This window comes from Papaver somniferum, chromosome 7, assembly GCF_003573695.1.
Source record: "Papaver somniferum cultivar HN1 chromosome 7, ASM357369v1, whole genome shotgun sequence".
Taxonomy (NCBI): domain Eukaryota; kingdom Viridiplantae; phylum Streptophyta; class Magnoliopsida; order Ranunculales; family Papaveraceae; genus Papaver; species Papaver somniferum.
Genome location: NC_039364.1, coordinates 46,447,855 through 46,465,070, shown reverse-complemented (window position 1 = coordinate 46,465,070; position 17,216 = coordinate 46,447,855). Strand labels below are relative to the sequence as shown.

At 36.1% G+C, this 17,216-nt stretch overlaps 1 protein-coding gene across 1 annotated transcript; it reads right to left on the bottom strand.

The window, feature by feature from the left end:
- Nucleotides 1-1,038: 1,038 nt before the first annotated feature.
- On the bottom strand, nt 1,039-2,095 carry LOC113292628 (ethylene-responsive transcription factor ERF039-like). Its single transcript, XM_026541510.1, has one exon. It carries the CDS (start codon nt 2,030-2,032, stop codon nt 1,274-1,276), a length of 759 nt encoding a protein of 252 aa, XP_026397295.1. The 5' UTR covers nt 2,033-2,095; the 3' UTR covers nt 1,039-1,273.
- Between the last annotated feature and the right edge of the window lie 15,121 nt (nt 2,096-17,216).

Sequence of the window (17,216 nt, the reverse complement as noted above, 5' to 3'; positions counted from 1 at the left end):
GGACATCATTCAAGATCTTTCTTAACTTGTGTGAAATATTTAAAAAATGTGTGTGTGTTTTTTTTCTATTCAGGCTTCAGCTAGACAAAAGAAAATGTGGTGGTGAATCACCTGTTTCCTCTTTGGTGAATTTAGATTTTTGTCTGCTACCAGATTTCATAGTTGATTATTAGTTTACACAAAAATATACGAAAAGGATATACGTCCCACTAAAAAGAAAACCACAGAAATAACCAAACTAACCCCATTAATCATAATCATACTATATGGTGGGGTTGAGTAGTGTCAACATCATTCATTAAAAAGCTTAATTAGTGACTACTGAGTAGTAGAAGGTTCTTGGATCAGTCTTGGTGTATGCATGTATACCTAAGGTGCCACTTTAAAATCAATTTAGATATTGTCTCCCAAGTATGAATATGTCCACGCATTAAGGGAAGTTTTAGACTCTTGAGCATAACATTTTTTTAAAAAATAAATAAAAGAGAAAAAAGCAGATTGATTCCCCTTACTTATATAATCCATCTTTAGATTAGAGGAAGATATGTATACAAGTAATACTTTTCAATTACCAGAGGATTTCATTAAGAATTTCCTTGCAATTAACCTTGACTAAAGTCGACTTCTTAATCTAGAAAAAGAAGCTAACTTTACAGCCCTAAAATCACAATCCACTGGGAAGAAAAAAGAGATACTAATAGTACCCTATCTCTAATACAAACCTTAGATTACACTCAACTCAAATATGATTGAGCATTTTCTTATTGTCTTTTACTCCCTCCGTTATTTTTTAATAGGCCAATTTTTTTTTCTAAGAAATTAAGGAAATTAAGAGAACTAATTATTAAAAGTGGTCATCTAGACACTTGTCAATAAAAGAAGTGAATTGAAATGGTTCCCATGATACTTGTCAGCCAAAGAAATAAGTGAAATGGTCCACATAACACTTGTCATCAAAAGAAGTTAAAAGAAAAGTGGTCCCAGAAAATTAAAATAACATTTAACTTTCCGAATTAGGAATCTGGTTTATTTTTTTGAAATATTTATTTATAGAAAATGTCATATTAAAAAATAACGAGGAGTACTTTTTATACAAATCTTGAATACATTAATCTATCTAAATGAAGGAAATGGAGATTGGGAAGCAAAGAATCATTTTTACAAGAACTCTCGTGTTCATATTCATCCAAAATTTATATTAAAATAAATTTAAGTAGCTAAAATTTGACACTTAAAGATTTTTCTTTTAATGTACAAGAATATGGTTATGCAGCTAGTACTGTAAATCCCATAAGAATGGTTCCTCAAGCCGGAAGGTAAACTCAGCTCCAGCTGGCATCCATGATGTTGAGCGAGAAAACCGGTCAATTAGCGTCGAAGAATCAGAAACATGATCCTCGTTAAATAAGTCCGGTAAGTCGAACAATGTGTCGTCATCCTCCAGAAATTGAGAAATGGAGGATGATTCTTGTGTATCATTTGATAACGTTGTAGTAGTCGGGGACGAGTGAGAAAATTGTATTGGATCGTCTTGGTTTGGCTTTGCTTCATCGGCTGCTGCTTCATTTATTGGCTCAAACAACAACGCTGCTTTCAGAGCAGCGTCTTGGATATCCTTAGGCAACGCACTTTTGGCTCGAGGAAGTTCTGAAGCTAACTCTGGGAAATTGAGAACTGCTGATTTTCCTTTAATGGCTAAAGCAGCAACATCGTGAGCTCGAGCTGCCATTTCCGGTGTACGAAATGTGCCGAGCCAAATTCTTGACTTCTTTCTCGGTTCACGAATCTCAGATACCCATTTCCCCCAACTTCTCATTCTCACACCTCTATAACTTGGGTGTTTGCTACTCCCATTTGCAGTACTATTGTCAGTTTGAATAGCTGCTTTCTTGGTGATCTTCCTGGACTGGTTTTTCGTATGTGCGTCAAACTTGGTTGATTTAACCTTTTTGGCCTCGACGAATCTCATCGAAGTCTCTGTAGTGGTGGTGATGGTGGTGGTAGAGGAGGAGGAATGTTGATGTCCTTCCATGGTTTTTTTGAAAGGGAGAAGACCTGGAAGAGAAGGTTTGTGATGATGAGTAGGTAGGAGAGATTGTGCGAGTGAAAGATTAAATAGGACAAGCTTTTATAGTTCTTTAGTAAACCAGAATATAATAAAACCAAAAAAAATATGAAAAGAATTATAAAGAAATAAAGTGGACCTTGGAGAAAAAATAAATTAATAATTACTAAAGTGATTCACCAGTAATAGATTGTTATTTTATTTTTAATATTTGTTGAGTAGCTAAAGCAAGACTGTGAGTAATGATGTAATCCGGTAGTGTATTAGTTAGTTCTTAATACGGTAAGCAGTCTAAATCAAGACTATCAACCATGAGGATTCATAATCACAAAAAAAGGCTTACCTTTTTCTATTTTTATGATATTATTATTATTAAACTTAACCATGATTGGATATAGCACAATATGCAAATATGCGTTCGGAGGTGTGCGTACTGGTTGGTTAGTTGAAAGTCCGAGAACATAGTATGCATACCCATATGCGTACCGGCGTAAGTTCAAGTCCGGGAATTCAACTGAGTTTGGAGGTATGCATACCCGTTCGCATACTGGCGAACCCAAACCAAGTCCGGCCACTTAGGTATGCGTACCCATTTGCATACTTGAGTAGGTTATGTTCTAAAATCGGTTTGTTCATGAACTAATACATTTATATATAATAAGGAATGCAATTTTTTGCAAACCGTGGCTATAATGTTTATGAATTTATTCGAGTAAATCAAAATCCAATTGTGTCTTGTTTACTTATATGAGAATATAAACAATTGAACAACTCTAGAACTAGTTTCATTTGAGTCATTTGAAATAGTTGTGTTAATATGAACAAGGTTGATATGAAAGTGTTCATATGGATAACTTCTGTTAACTATTGTTGAGCCAACAAGGTGTACACGTTTAGGTACGGTTACCCATATTTAAATGAAGTCACTTTTCATTTGTGTGTAACAAGCTAATTTCGATATAACGGTTGAAAGATATTAGCTTGAGCCTAATCACGTTTACATATAACGGTGAATATTGAATACTTTGTTACCAAGGTAACATTGATTGCAAACCCTAATTTGAAGACTATATAAGGGAGAACTTTAGCAACTGGGAAACCTAATCCTCACACCTCCTGTGTGATACTAGTTGCGACTAGAGTGGATTTTCCTTTAACTTAGGTTTTTCTAAAACCATTATAGGTTAACGATTTAAAGACTTCATTGGGATTGTGAAGCCAGACCCAACTATTTTCTCTGTAGTTGTGTGTTCTGATCTTGTTGTATTATATCGTATTGAATACTATCTCCTCTAAGATTTGTTCGAGATTTAATCTCCGATAGGCAAGATGAAAAGTAGTGACAAACATCTTCGTCTCATCGTTTGTGATTCCACAATATCTTGTTTCGCTACTATAAGGCAGATAGAAATTCTGGCATCAACAGCTTGGAGAATACCCATATGTGTCTGGATTTTAGAAGCTTGGAACACAGTAGGAGTGCCAAGATATTTTTCTCCTAAGTCCCTGCTTTGGATTTCTAAAATATTGGCCAAAAGAGCTTTTCTATGCTCAATAATCTTCCAACTAAATAAAATACCAGATTTTTCAAAGTTTATTTCTAGCCCGGAAGCCAGGTAGTACTTTTGAAGATAGTCTTTAATGGCTTGAAAATTTTGAAAACTATCTTTTGAAAAAAGGAGAGAATCATGAGCAAACAAAAGATGTGTCATTTCAGGAGCATCTTTACAAACTTTGATACCTTCTAAAATCCCCTTCTTTTGAATACTATCAATGTAAGAGGATAAAGCTTCAGAGAAAATGATGTAAACATAAGTAGAGAGAGAATCTCCATGTCTCAGCCCTCTTTCAGGTTGGAAGAACCCAGTTGGGCTACCATTAAGAAGGACAAAGTAGGAGACAGTAGAAACACACTAGTTTATGAGTTTAACCCAGTGGTTAGGGAGACCCATTTTAGTTAAAACCTTTTCTAGAAAATCCTATTCAAGCTTATCATAAGCCTTGGACATATCAAGTTTGATGACAGCTATGCCTTCAACTTTGTCATTGTGATTGACATCATATATGGCCTCATTGGCGAGCAGAATATTATCAGAAATACTCCTCTTAGGAATAAAGGCACTTTGATTTTGGGAAATTATATTGTTCATAAAGAGTTTAAGTCTATTAGCCATGGTTTTAGAAATAATTTTGTAAATAAAGTTACAGATCCCTATTGGTATGTATTGAGAAACAAGACCTTAGCAATATGCCCAGTTCTGAAGCAGGTTTGTGTCATATAAATGACAGCATCTCCCCCAGTATCCCAGTGTTTTTGGTAAAAAAAAGACTTGTGAAGCCATCAGGTCCAGGAGCTTTTTTTTCCACCATTTGGAAAACAACATTCTTAATTTCCTCTGGAGAAAGAGGCATATTTAAGACTGTGTTATCCTCAGCAGAGAACTTAATAGGGAGATCAACAAGAATTTCATCCTGGAACTGCTGAGGATGGGAAGAATAGAGGTTATTGAAATAGTCTATGAAATAAGTTCCAATACTATCTCTATCAGTTACAATAGTATTCAAGGAATTCTTAATCTAGCTAATGGCGTTTCTTTTCCTCCTAAAGAGAGTTACTCTATGGAAATAGAGTGAATTTCTGTCACCTTCCATGAGCCAAACCTCCCTAGATTTATCTTCCAAATATAAATCTTCTAAGTTGTAAAGGTACTCAAGTCTGGTTTTGAGTCTAGAAGTATTACTGGTATCAGTAGGGTTAGAGATTTGGAGCTCAACTAAATCTTTCCTAATGGTAGATATATTAGTTTGAATATTACCAAAAGAAGACTTATTCCAATCTCTTAGACCTTTCTTAGTACTTAACAATTTAGCTTTAAGTTGTAAGAAGGGGAACCTCAATCCTCTCTTAGACCACATTGACAGACCAAGAATTAACAATAATGTCTCTGCAAGTAGGATCCTCAATCCACATAGCCATAAAATTGAAAAGGTCTAGGTATACAAATATCCTCATAATTAAAACCTATATGGATTGGGCAATGATCAAATGAGTCCCTGGGGAGATCGTTAACACAAAGTTTAGGACAAAGATCTTCAACAGTTTGGTTTATAAGACATCTATCTATTCTTTCAAGAATTAAATCAGGACCTTGTTGCATATTCACATAGCAGAAGTTTCTAAGGTTAAACACATAGCAGAAGTTTCTAGTCTTTCAAGACCAAGTAAACCTAGGTCCATAAAAACCAGGATCATGCAAGTTAAACACATAACAGAAGTTTCTAAGGTTTTCAAAATCAGGATCGTCAACTTCTAGGCCACCATGTTTGTCTTCAGTCCCTAAGAGAGCATTAAAATCTCTTATAAAGAAAACAGGTTCATCTAAGGGAGCATTAGATAGCTGGCATTGTTGTTCCCAGAAAGCTTGTCTCAAACTACTATTAGGTTCACCATACATAAAATGAATATGACAAGTCTTAAAGTGAATGATGTCAGTAAATGTAACATAGATACCCCTCATAAAACAATGTTGAGATAAATTTCCTTCTTCCAAGCAAGGGCAAGGCCACCACTTCTACCAACACCAGGGATATTGAAGGTACAAGGGAATCCCATGTTTTTTAATTTTCTAGTAACCATATCTTTGTTCATTTTGGTTTCAGAGAGAAAAGTTATGTCAGGGTTGACATTCCTACATAGCAGACTAAGTTCCTTATTAGCAGATTTTTTTCCAAAACCTCTAATGTTCCAAGCAATCAGATTGATGTTATTGACAGGGAATTGGTTTATAGTATTATTAGAAGTATCAACTAAAGGTTTTGGGTGATGTTGATTTACCTGAGTGGTAGAGTCAGACCCACCACCAAGAGAAGCATTGGTATCATCACCACTATGAGAAGCATTTTGTAAAGAATCGAGACTAGAAGTAGCAGCATTGAGATGAGAATTATTGCGGACACCATTGTTGTTTGGGGAATTGTCAGCAGGTATTGAGCAGGTTGGAAGAACCCAGTTGAGCAGGAATTATCAGCAGGTATTGAGCAGGTATTGGGGAATTGTCACCATTGTAGCTCCCATAATAATTAATCACAGGTTGGGTATTGAGAGAAAAGGTAGAAAGATCGATAGCAGGTAAATCCCCCAATTTGGTAATTGGAGGACACAATTGAGCATAATCAGGTTCAGTGGTATCATGTTCTTCAGGAATAACCACTATACTTGCCAAACTAGAATTAGCTCTTGTACGTTTCCTCAAATCAGCCCTGAGGTTAATCTTTCTTTTGAGATTTGCTAAAGCATCATGCTCAGTTGAATTAAGAGCTCCTTTAGTGATAATGAGGTTGTTATTTGGGACAGTAACAGTCTTGAACCTTCTTGAAGAGTTGGTAGCACGAATCAGACCACTAGGAGTTGGCTCAGAACCAGAAATAGAAGCTTCAACAGTAACATTTTAAGTAGTAACCTGTTTAAAAATGATTGGTAAATCATTATCCAGCTAAGTCGATTGTTGTTGAACAGGACCAACATCAAAGATCTTCAGAGTAGTGGATCTGTTTACAAAGTGACCCATCTGAAAAGTGTTTGATAAACCTATATGAGTAGTATTTTTCATTCTCTGATCAATATCCTTAGCTTTTATTTTGTTGCACATTGTGATAGTAGGTGATTCAATTTGAGTTTCTGGCATGGTCTCAGTTTGTTGCATGATGGTATCTGTCATAGCAGTAGAGGAAGAATCTACTTGCTTGTTTACCGTTGGAGGTGGCATCATTAGCCTTGAGACAGCGGGGAGAACGTACTTGCTGCTAGAGGCTGCAATTTCTTTAATTTTTTTCTGCTTCAATTTCCAAGCTGGACAGTTTTGATCTTTATGATCAAGAACACGGCATGAAGTGCAGAAGTACCTTGGAACTTTGATATATCTATATTCAATCAGAAATGGTTGAGTTCTGCCACTGGTAAAGAGGGGAATGCCTACTGGTAATGCTTTCTGCACTGGAATTCTGAGACACACCTTGACATTCTTCGTTAGTGGATGTTTACCAAAAGGATCTTGAGCTTCAATGAGTTCACCCATTTTGAGAGTAAGTTTCTGAAGATCTTCAAATTCTGTACATTCATTTGGAATGGTGCATAATATAAACCACATCATCTCTTCATCCAAATGGAGTTGATGATTTGTTGGCCATCCTTCAGTTGGAACCACTTTTAGCACCATTAGATAACCGCAAACAAACCAAGGTCTTTGAGAATTGATTCTGTTGAAATCATCTTCAGCTAAGAAATGGATAAGAACTTTGTTTCTCAATCCGCTAAAAGTTGTGACAGTAGGAGGTTGAGCTAAAGGCCAATTATTGCATATGTAGAAACGGATTGAGGATGTAGGAACCAATGTTTCACAGCATAAGTATCCTACCATACACCATTTCCAATTACTATCAGATTCATCTAGAACAACCTTTTGTCAATGAACACTGGTTCAGCAAGTGAGGATGGTAAAGTTAATTTCTCAGCCATTTGAGCAGACAGGGTTTGAATATCTTGGTCTAATTTTTGAGGGTTTTCTGAAGAGTTTGAGAAATCCATCAGGTAAGATAATTGGATATATATGAATATAGTTTGATTGAGATCAGTGTTGCAGATAACTACTATAAATTACAGTTATAGAGAAAGGATTCTCTTGTTTGTACTGTACTGATATTGATCACAGACAATGTGGATGGAGAAAAGGAAAGAGTGTTTTGTTTGTTTATATGTTTGAACCTTAAAAAAGGAATGAGAAGGCTGTTGACTAAAATTTGAACAGTTTTCAGGAGAAAATTGGTGTAAGGTAGTTGTTGTGATACTGCAAAGACTGTATTAGGGAGGTGATTTATCATTCAAGATGTCACTTTCGTATCCATGCTTTATGGGCACCTTCAGATTTGAGATATTCACGTGAGTTTGGTTAAAAGGGAGCCAAGTAAGGACAAACCCACTAATACATTTTAGGTTTTCCTGGGATGGAAGAGAATGGTATATAAACTTGACGCAGTTTGGGGTTGGTGGGTATTTAATATGTTTGTCTTTTTTTAGACTGACGTAGGTATGATGGTACAAACTGCCAAAGATAATAATGGTAGTAAAAATGTAGGCTGGGAAATAAATATGGGAATGGAGGGAAAGGTTATGTTGTAATTGATGGTTTTGAAAGGTTTGTTGTAGATCGATTGAAGGAATAGGTTTGGTAGTAAAGCTGGTAACCCATCTGGCAGACATGCCCCAGACCGCAATGGTGCCTCTCAACTGATGCTGCATTCTTCTAATCTGCATAAAACATAAAATTTTAATTAGACCCCAAAAAGAAACATCAAAGTTTGGTGACTTTCCAAGACCCCCCTTAATGGCAGTTCCACAAGGAGTAATGGTAATAGTAAAGATTAGGTGTTTAAAATAGGTCTTGATATGGTAATTATGATTGTTAGGGTGAAGGGAATACGCATGGTTTTGAATGGGCGTAGTAAACAAAGCGACATGACGGTTAACCAAGCGCCATAAATGGGAATTAATAGGCGCAATTGGGTCTTTAAAAGGTTGTTTAACCAAGAGATTATCATAGACCAGGTAATTTTCTTCTAAGTGTTTCACAGAAAAGGAAAGGTTTAACTGAGAGGGTAGACATTTAGATAATGGCTGATCCATCTGGTCAGAATCCTTCAAACGCCGGTGAGGAAGAGCTTCCCGTTGAACCACCATTATCCCCTGAATATGCGCAAGCCAAGCTTCTTGTTCAGTTATTAAGCACTGAAGAATTACGAAGATTGAGGGTTGATGTTCAGTCTAAAATTGATCATCGCATTCGTGAACGGATTCGTCAGAGGGAAAAGGAAGAAAGGGCTCGACAGAGAGAATAAGAGAGGATTGAAGATCTGTATGATGCATGCAGACCAAAATACTTTGCAAGGCGAGAAAGAAAAGATGAAGAGTGGGCATAGAAGAATGCCAAAACACCAAAACATGGGAGTGCAACAGAAGGCGATTCTGAGGCTTCGGATGGTTTCGAGTATGAAGTGGAGGAGGTCGATACCAGTGATCTAGACTCAGATGCTGCAGCAGAAACGGAAATGATGGAGGAGTATCATGAGAGAAAGGTACGGAGCAGATTTGAGTATGAACTTGCCAATCCCAAGATCTTTGCACGGACCATGAATGAAGGCGAGCCAAGAAGAATGGATGCAGAGATGCTGGAGGCCAAGTCTGATGAGGATACTGAAGAGGAAGAGGATAACATTGAAGAGTCTTCATCATCCAGTGGTACTTCTCCCGCTCCATCAGATAGCGATGACAGTGAGCGTTATGAGGAGGAGGGATGGGATACTGATGAAGAAGATTTTTGGTAATCTCTTCAAAATTATCCGAACAAGCTAGATTTTCAGGCTGCGCATAGATCTTGAAAACGAACAACAAGTTTTTAACAAGATAACTTTTCTGGTAATTTTTCTTATTCCTACCCTTTTTGGTGCTGGTACAGATGGTGGTAAGCTTCTTCTTTGGTTTGTTGTGATTTCGTTTGTTTTTTTTTCTTTTTGGTGATGATGTTGATGTGAAAAGGTGATGGTGTTCATGGGAATTTCTTGGTTTAAAGTTAAAAAGTTTGATGGGGTTGTGGATTTTTTGGGTTTGTTATGATGTTTGGTAGCAACTAGGATTGGAGAGTTGGTGTTTTGGGATACATGGTTAATATGTTGATATTTTAGAACTTTAATCTTTTGAGAGTTTGATGGAGAAATTTGGTTGTAATGCTGAGTGAAGATTGGGAAATTCTCTATGTAGAACTTAATGAACTGTATTCTCTTTATTTCAATGATGTTTATGTAATGTTTGCAGTTATTTATGTTGAAACTGTTTTCACTTGGCAATGATTTTCTATCTGAAGTTGTAATAAGAAGTAACAGGGATCTGTAGATCATATAACTACTAGAGAGAATCACTAGGAGAAGAAATGATTGATGAATATTAGTAGAATTAAATCTCAGATGGAGATTTTCAGAGAACATGAAACAAAGAATTGGGTGCATACGTCAGGATGACGCTGCAGAACTAGATGAATGATTGAATTCTCTAGGACCGACTTTAATGGAAGAGTTAAAAGGAGAGGAATGAAAACAAATTAGTTTTAGGTTTCAATATTTAATAGGTTAAGGGTATTTTAGTATTTTTCTTATGAATTATAGGTCCCCTTATCTTCATTGTAGGATATTTGAATCCGTAGGAGCCCTCAGAACTTTTTTCTTGGAACCCCTATAATAGGTTTCAAAAAATATGGATCTTACTGTCAGGCATCATGTCTTAACATCCATGTCTTTATTTTCCTATATCCGCCATCATCGGGAAATATCCATACATATCAGATGATACGAGTCATACGAGGCTGATATTATCGGAATCGGCCGATGCATACGATACGGCAAATACACAAAACCATGTAAGCATTATGATCAAACAACTTTACCATCACGTTACTATGTTAGGATGACATGCATAATTCTTTGACGGTCTATTATAATCCCATAGCTTATCTTTTAGTTATCTCTAGGGAGTTTCTGGTTGATCACTTTTTTTTCTTTAGGATTTTTGTTTTCTTATATTATGTTATTAATGCTTCTGATTTATCATTGTAATTAAAAATTACCGTTTTAAAAGCAAGACCCTCGTTACAAGTCATCGAGAGTCGAGAGAATCTATTTAAATCCCAAGTTGTAAGAAGTGTGTCGTTCCCAGAGTATCTAACGACTAACACCCTCTTTGACGACGATCGATACATTTAAGAAAAATGTATTCTTATGACCCTGGAAATTATTGATTTTGTTTTTTGGTCCCAGGATTATTTAATCAAATTTGCAAATGATTCTGGTGGCCCTGAAATATTATAACCGATGTGCATATTGCCTGCACATAAAATCAATGTGCATATTACCTGCAGACTATAAAATATGAAGAAAATTTAAAAAATTATGTACAAAAATCAGTGTGTATATTTCTTGCACATAAAATTAGTGTGCATATTGTCTGCACACTACAAAATATGAAGAAAATTTAAAAAATTATTTAGAGAATAAAAAATTTCGTGAAATGAAAATTTGATAGTTGTATTTACGCTCGTTGTGTAGCTCTTTCAAAAAGCTTCCAAATATATAAAATTTGTCGAATTCTTACGTATGATTTGTGAGACATGTTATGTTTAAGTTCGTATGACGATTATACCCTTAAAGGATATAATTTATCATTTGATAACATCATCAAACATCTTTATTCAAATGACCCTCCTTCTTTTTTAAGGGTCATTTCAATAAAAATGGGTTAGTTTTTTTTAAAATTGAGTTTTAAGCCAAAGACCATTTGAGTAACAGAGAGTGAGGGAGGGTCAAACACTTAATTCTAATCAATGTTGTTTCCTTTTTAAATACAAGTGTAACCCCTGTCAATTGTTTTTATTTTTACGGAAAATGGGTCATTTGTCCAAATATTTTTAAATCACGGTTCAAATGGACGAGTAAAAAATAGTTTGGGTGAAATGGCCAAAAAAAAATAGTAAGGATGAAACTGGTTTCATCCTAGCTTAAATTTAAAAAATAGCAAGGATGAAACTGGATACATCATGTGTAAATTAAAAATAAGAAAAAATATTTGAAAATGAGCAAGATGAAATTGGTTACATCCTGCATATTTTTACATTTTTGTCCATTTAAACAGTATCAAAATCTAACTGTCCATTTCACCCAAAAATTATTGATTTTGGTCTTTTTAACCAATTTTGTGTTATTTTTAGTCCGCCTTTTTTGCCTTTTTCTTTTTTAATCAACTGCTCTGCCCCTATAGTTGCATGGTACAATTCATGCGTGATATTTTAGAAAGTCAACTAGTCTGTACAAAACAACGTTAGTTCATTCTGTTCCGTTAGTTAATATTCTGTTTGGCCTTCTTGTTAGAGAGCTAAAAGAGCTAAAGAAATGACTTCCATGTTACACGAGTTTTGTGAAGGTAACATGGAATTTATTATTCTCCAAGAACTGAATAAAGATTCTTATAACAATAAAATATTTTAATTAAGAAATTTAGAAAGCGAGATAAATAGTTCATGTAGGTGGAGTATTTGATCTCCTTTAGAATGCGGAATTTAGTCCACAACGAGGTGTAATTTCATTGTGGAAAATCCTTCAAACAAACATCGTCAATAACAACTAGAGTTTCTTCAATGGTTCATGTATTTGTTTCACATCTGTCAACATTGTCTAGAATTTTTCTTGGTGAAAAATCCATATTACAAATATATAAATTCATAAACATTAGGATCATTTCCATTCCAAATCCATCTTAATCTCTTAGTTTCGTCACTGTCAACTGATAACCGGTTTTTTTCTTTTTTGAATATTTACATTCCAATTTATTTCACTAATATAAAAATGATTAGGATGTCTTTCCAAAACCAGACACGTCGTCTACGCTCTGCATGCTGGTTTAACAAGTTAGCGTCAGAAAAGCATTTAAGGAAAGTGGATGTTTATCCTACGTGGATTTAGATATATCCTCACACATTCCATTGAAAAAATATATAGAATTAATTAAGAATTAAAACAAAATATTTCATAATTGGCCGACTAGGATTAATATTTTCTATGTAGAAGACCAACGGTTGGTCCGACACAACAAGAAAGAAAACAAAAACAAAAACTGGAGGGAAGGCAGTCTGTCGTGTTCCGAAACATCGACAAATAGAGTGCCATTTGGAGTTCTCTTTTAGGGACTTCTTTTATCAACAGAGAGCACACAAGAACTTGGACATTTTGGGCGAATGGATGCCTTACTTTTTTAAAGGTGTTATTTGCACTTTGATTCTCTAATTTGTTGTATTCTATCGTTTTTTTTTTCTTTTTTGGAATTTGAGTTCTTTTAGAGGTTTGAAGTTGACTCAACTAAAGAAAAAGAAAGTAGTTCGTTGCAATACAAAATGAACAAGGAAGTGAAATATTATAAGTAAAGAGGAATCAAAGACCAAGTGAAACTCGTTTAAGTCCAAGATTGTATACCTCTATCTCGAAGAGAACGAAATGACGATACCAACCGAGAAAGAATAAGGTTATTTCGACGTCGGAAGAAGAAGTTATAAGTAAAACGAGAAAATTTGGATGAAAAAAATCAGAATAAAAATATTCTCGTCTAAAACATGAACGAGAAAGTTCATGATTGAACCGTACTGTCACAAAAGCCCAAGTCTATTGAAATTTATTATTTCTATAGAAACTGTCTACTAGAGACTGTCTCTTGGTCCGTAGGTCATGGCACAAGGTTAAAAACTAACTCTTTTAGCATAATATCTCACTGATGGCTTGGGCCCCTGGAAGGAGGCCTTCTTCTCCTTTTACCTAAGTTGCGCAAGAAAAGCTCACAGGCAATCCCAGGGAACAATAAAGCTTCATAAGATCTTTTGGTCCAGATGCAGGTAGTCTGCATCTTCACAGACATGTCTATTTTCTGTCTGAGACGGTGTCCAGATTGTTACATGTTTCATGTGGGTCGGAACTTGCCCGACAAGGAATTTTACTACCTTGGGAGCGTTATAATTACAGTCGTCGTTCATCGAGGCTACGACCCCCCCCCCCCCACCCACCCAACACACACTCACACACCACCCCTAAGTTTTTAAATACAAATAACAAACCACACCTCTTTGTACAGTGATTTAACTATCGTTGGGAAAGGATATATGCGCTGCAAAGTATATATCTAAACATAAAATAGTAAAGCATTGATTGGGGGTGGGGTTGAGGGGGAACACATTTATCTTTGTTCCAATTCTTGTATTCTCCATATATAAGAGTTTTGTCACTAAAATTGAGAAGGAGGGAGATTGTTAGAGCATCGGCAGGTAGAAACCAACAAGCGTTGGTATGTCAATTTTGGTTATTATATTTTAGTTCTAAAACTCGAAGCTGCTTGGTACGATTACAAGAGTCAACTTCGTCAGGTTAGAATAAGAACATATAAATGTTAAAACTTGCTCTTGTTCCTCCGAATAACCTGAAGACCTATCGGCATCAACAAATATATCATCCTTCCGATCGAGGTTAGTAATACACACTTGACTTGTGCCATTTTTATCTACGTTTCTTTCAAGTCGGTTTGTATTGAAAATAGAATATACGAAGTTTGTTTATGTCTCTCTAGTATTGGTGACTTGATCATTTTATTATGATTAATGTGTCAAGGAATGATATAATAATTGTTTCATACAAACTTTGGTATATAGAGTTACGAAGTATAATTTATCTATTGGACTTTGTAGATTCGACATAACACTATTTGGAAATTCATTATTAGTTAATGTTTTGAACTTTCGAGTTGATTCCATACCTCGAAAAATTTGTTTTCAGGAATTAGACTTGCGAAACTTATTTTGTAGTTGAAAATGAGTCGAAGGATCTATTCTAGGAATGATCCATTAAACAAGGATCTTACTAGTTGCGATCCTAAGGATCTCTAGTAGGACCGATCACTTTCCAAGGATATCTACTAGGACAGGTCCCAAGGATCTCTATTAGGACTGATCCTATGGATCTCTAAAAGAACCTATCCTTAGTTAACCAATATTGAGTCTTCGATTTGTCAATTATTTTGGGTTTGCATGAAAATGTATTTGGTTAAAAAGGAAAGTTCACAGAATGTCGACATAGTGTACTGAACATGTGCTAATAAACTCTTATTACTTAATGTTCAAGTGTTTACTTGACATTCAAGGAGAGATCCCAAAACCGGAATATTCTAGTATCTTTTAGATATTCAGAATTAATTATACGCTTTCCATATCACAGAAGATAAACATATCCATTTTTGCTATATTAGTAAATTATATTGTGTATGCTAGCTAATATAGTTGTCACCCAAGGGAGATTTCGATATATATGTTGGATAACAGTTGGAAAATAACAAAATCGAAAATAAACATTCATTGCATATATGTAGGATTTTTCAGATTTGATAATTCCTTGTTGTTCAAAAAAGCTTTGTCTTTACACTATAATAGTAAAGCTTGTGTTCTTACAAACTAATCACAGAACATACTGCCTAACCATTTGTGTGGGAATCCCACTAATAAGTATTGTTTGCAATGCTCATTGGAGATAATAATATCCTAATTAGGTGAAATCTCTTGTGTGGCCTTCGTTTAAAGTCTTTGTGGAATAAAGAAGCTTTTACTAGTACCGTTGGCGGGAAACTAAACGAATTATTATTTTTAGTTTTCCGATTATTGATTTGATCGACTAACGATGAAGCTGACCCTTGATAAGTCTAGTTAGTTTATTCTGTGATCCTTCTCTTCGGATATATGTTCACTCGAATTAGTTCAAGGATATAAGTTCACTCGAATTAATTCAAGGATCGGCAATTTCAGATGTTCTTGATTGATTCAAGATCTGAAGATTGGACTAATGATCATTCATTGTTAACAGACTTTGTTCTGTGTATGATCGATTATTAGTGGGAATCAAGTTGTTTGTGCAAGTACTTTGAATATTGAAGACTAGAAGATTTTCTTTTTAGTATCTGATCTTTATGATACTTCATGCACACTTGATTGACTGGGATCCGACAAGTTATTTATCTTGAATAGACTTTAAATTTATTGTATATATCGAAAATTTATCTGGTTATTTCTCTTTGAGATCTGATTTAATAATTTATAAATTAAGATTGATTATTTCGATAGTCTTAATCTTAGTTGATTTGCGAATCGAAAAAGGAGTGCATATTAATTAAACAGAAGAACCTTTGTACTCAATTTACCTCTAATTTATTTCCTGAGATTGATAGAGATGTTACTGAGACAAGTGAATCCATTAATTTTTCGGATCGATCCAAAGGATTGAGTTCCTGAAGTCTTAACAACCTGTGAAGCAACTTGCGACACTGGATTCTATCTTGGGATTCATGTGCGTAAACCAGATTGGTTTTGGGCGGATGGATACTGAAGGAACTTAGTAACTATGTATTGTTTACTTGGTCTTAACTATATGAAGTTCCGATAGTCAATTTGTATAGCGGCTTAATTCTGAAAGTATTCAAAAGTAGACTAGGTCACAGGTTTTTTTACCTTGTAATTTTCCTCATTAACAAAATCTTGTGTGTTGTGCGATTTATTTTACTTCAACATTATATTGCCTTGTCTTTATAATAAAAGTAAATACACTTGTATGTTAGTCAACACTTGGTTTGATTTTATAGATTGGTTCGGTTTTGAACTTACTTTATATACCAAGTTGTTGATGGTGGTTTTTAGCTTAGGGTTAAAATCGTAAAACCATACATATGACATGACGTCACTATTACCACTAGCGCATTTATTGAATCAATCAGCATGCCTACGTAATAATTACCAGGGTACCTTTTTTTTTATACATGTGTCGTGTTCCACGGCAGAATCCTTAGTATTGACCGACATCATCTTCGTACATACCAAACCCTAATTCTCATGCCACCGTGCCAATGGAAAACCATGTCATCCACGTCTCCGCGCCAAGGCATGCCAACCGTGCCAGACGCACCACCGTGCCAATGGAAAACCATGCCAGCCACGTCTCCGCGCCAAGGCATGCCAACCATGCCAGCCGCACCACTGTGCCAATGCCATGCCATGCCAGCCACATCACCGCGCCAAGGCATGCCAACCATGCCAGCCACGTTTACCGCCAAGGCATGCCATCCATGCTGGCCGCACCTTGCGCCAATGGCATGCCAAACCCTTGGCCCTAGCCATGCTGGCCGCACCATGCGCCAATGGCATGCCAAACTCTTGGCCCTACCATGCCAAGCCGTCCAAACCCTTGGCCCCATCATGCCAAGCCAACCGCACCTTGCCTTGGCCCTACCGTGCCAATCCGTCCAAACCCTTGGCCCCACTATGCCAAGCCAACTGCACCTTGCCTTGGCCCTAGCCATGCTGGTCGTACCATGCGCCAATGGCATGCAAAACCCTTAGCTCTAGCCATGCTGGCCGCACCATGCGTCAATGGCATGTGAAACCCTTGTCCCTAGCCATGCTGGCCGCACTTTGCGCCAATGGCATGCCAAACCCTTGGCCCTACCATGCCAAGCCGTCCAAACCCCTGGCTCCACTAT

Excerpts from the sequence above, each read along its gene's own strand:
- LOC113292628 (XM_026541510.1), bottom strand. The coding sequence starts at position 2,032 with ATGGAAGGACATCAACATTCCTCCTCCTCTACCACCACCATCACCACC.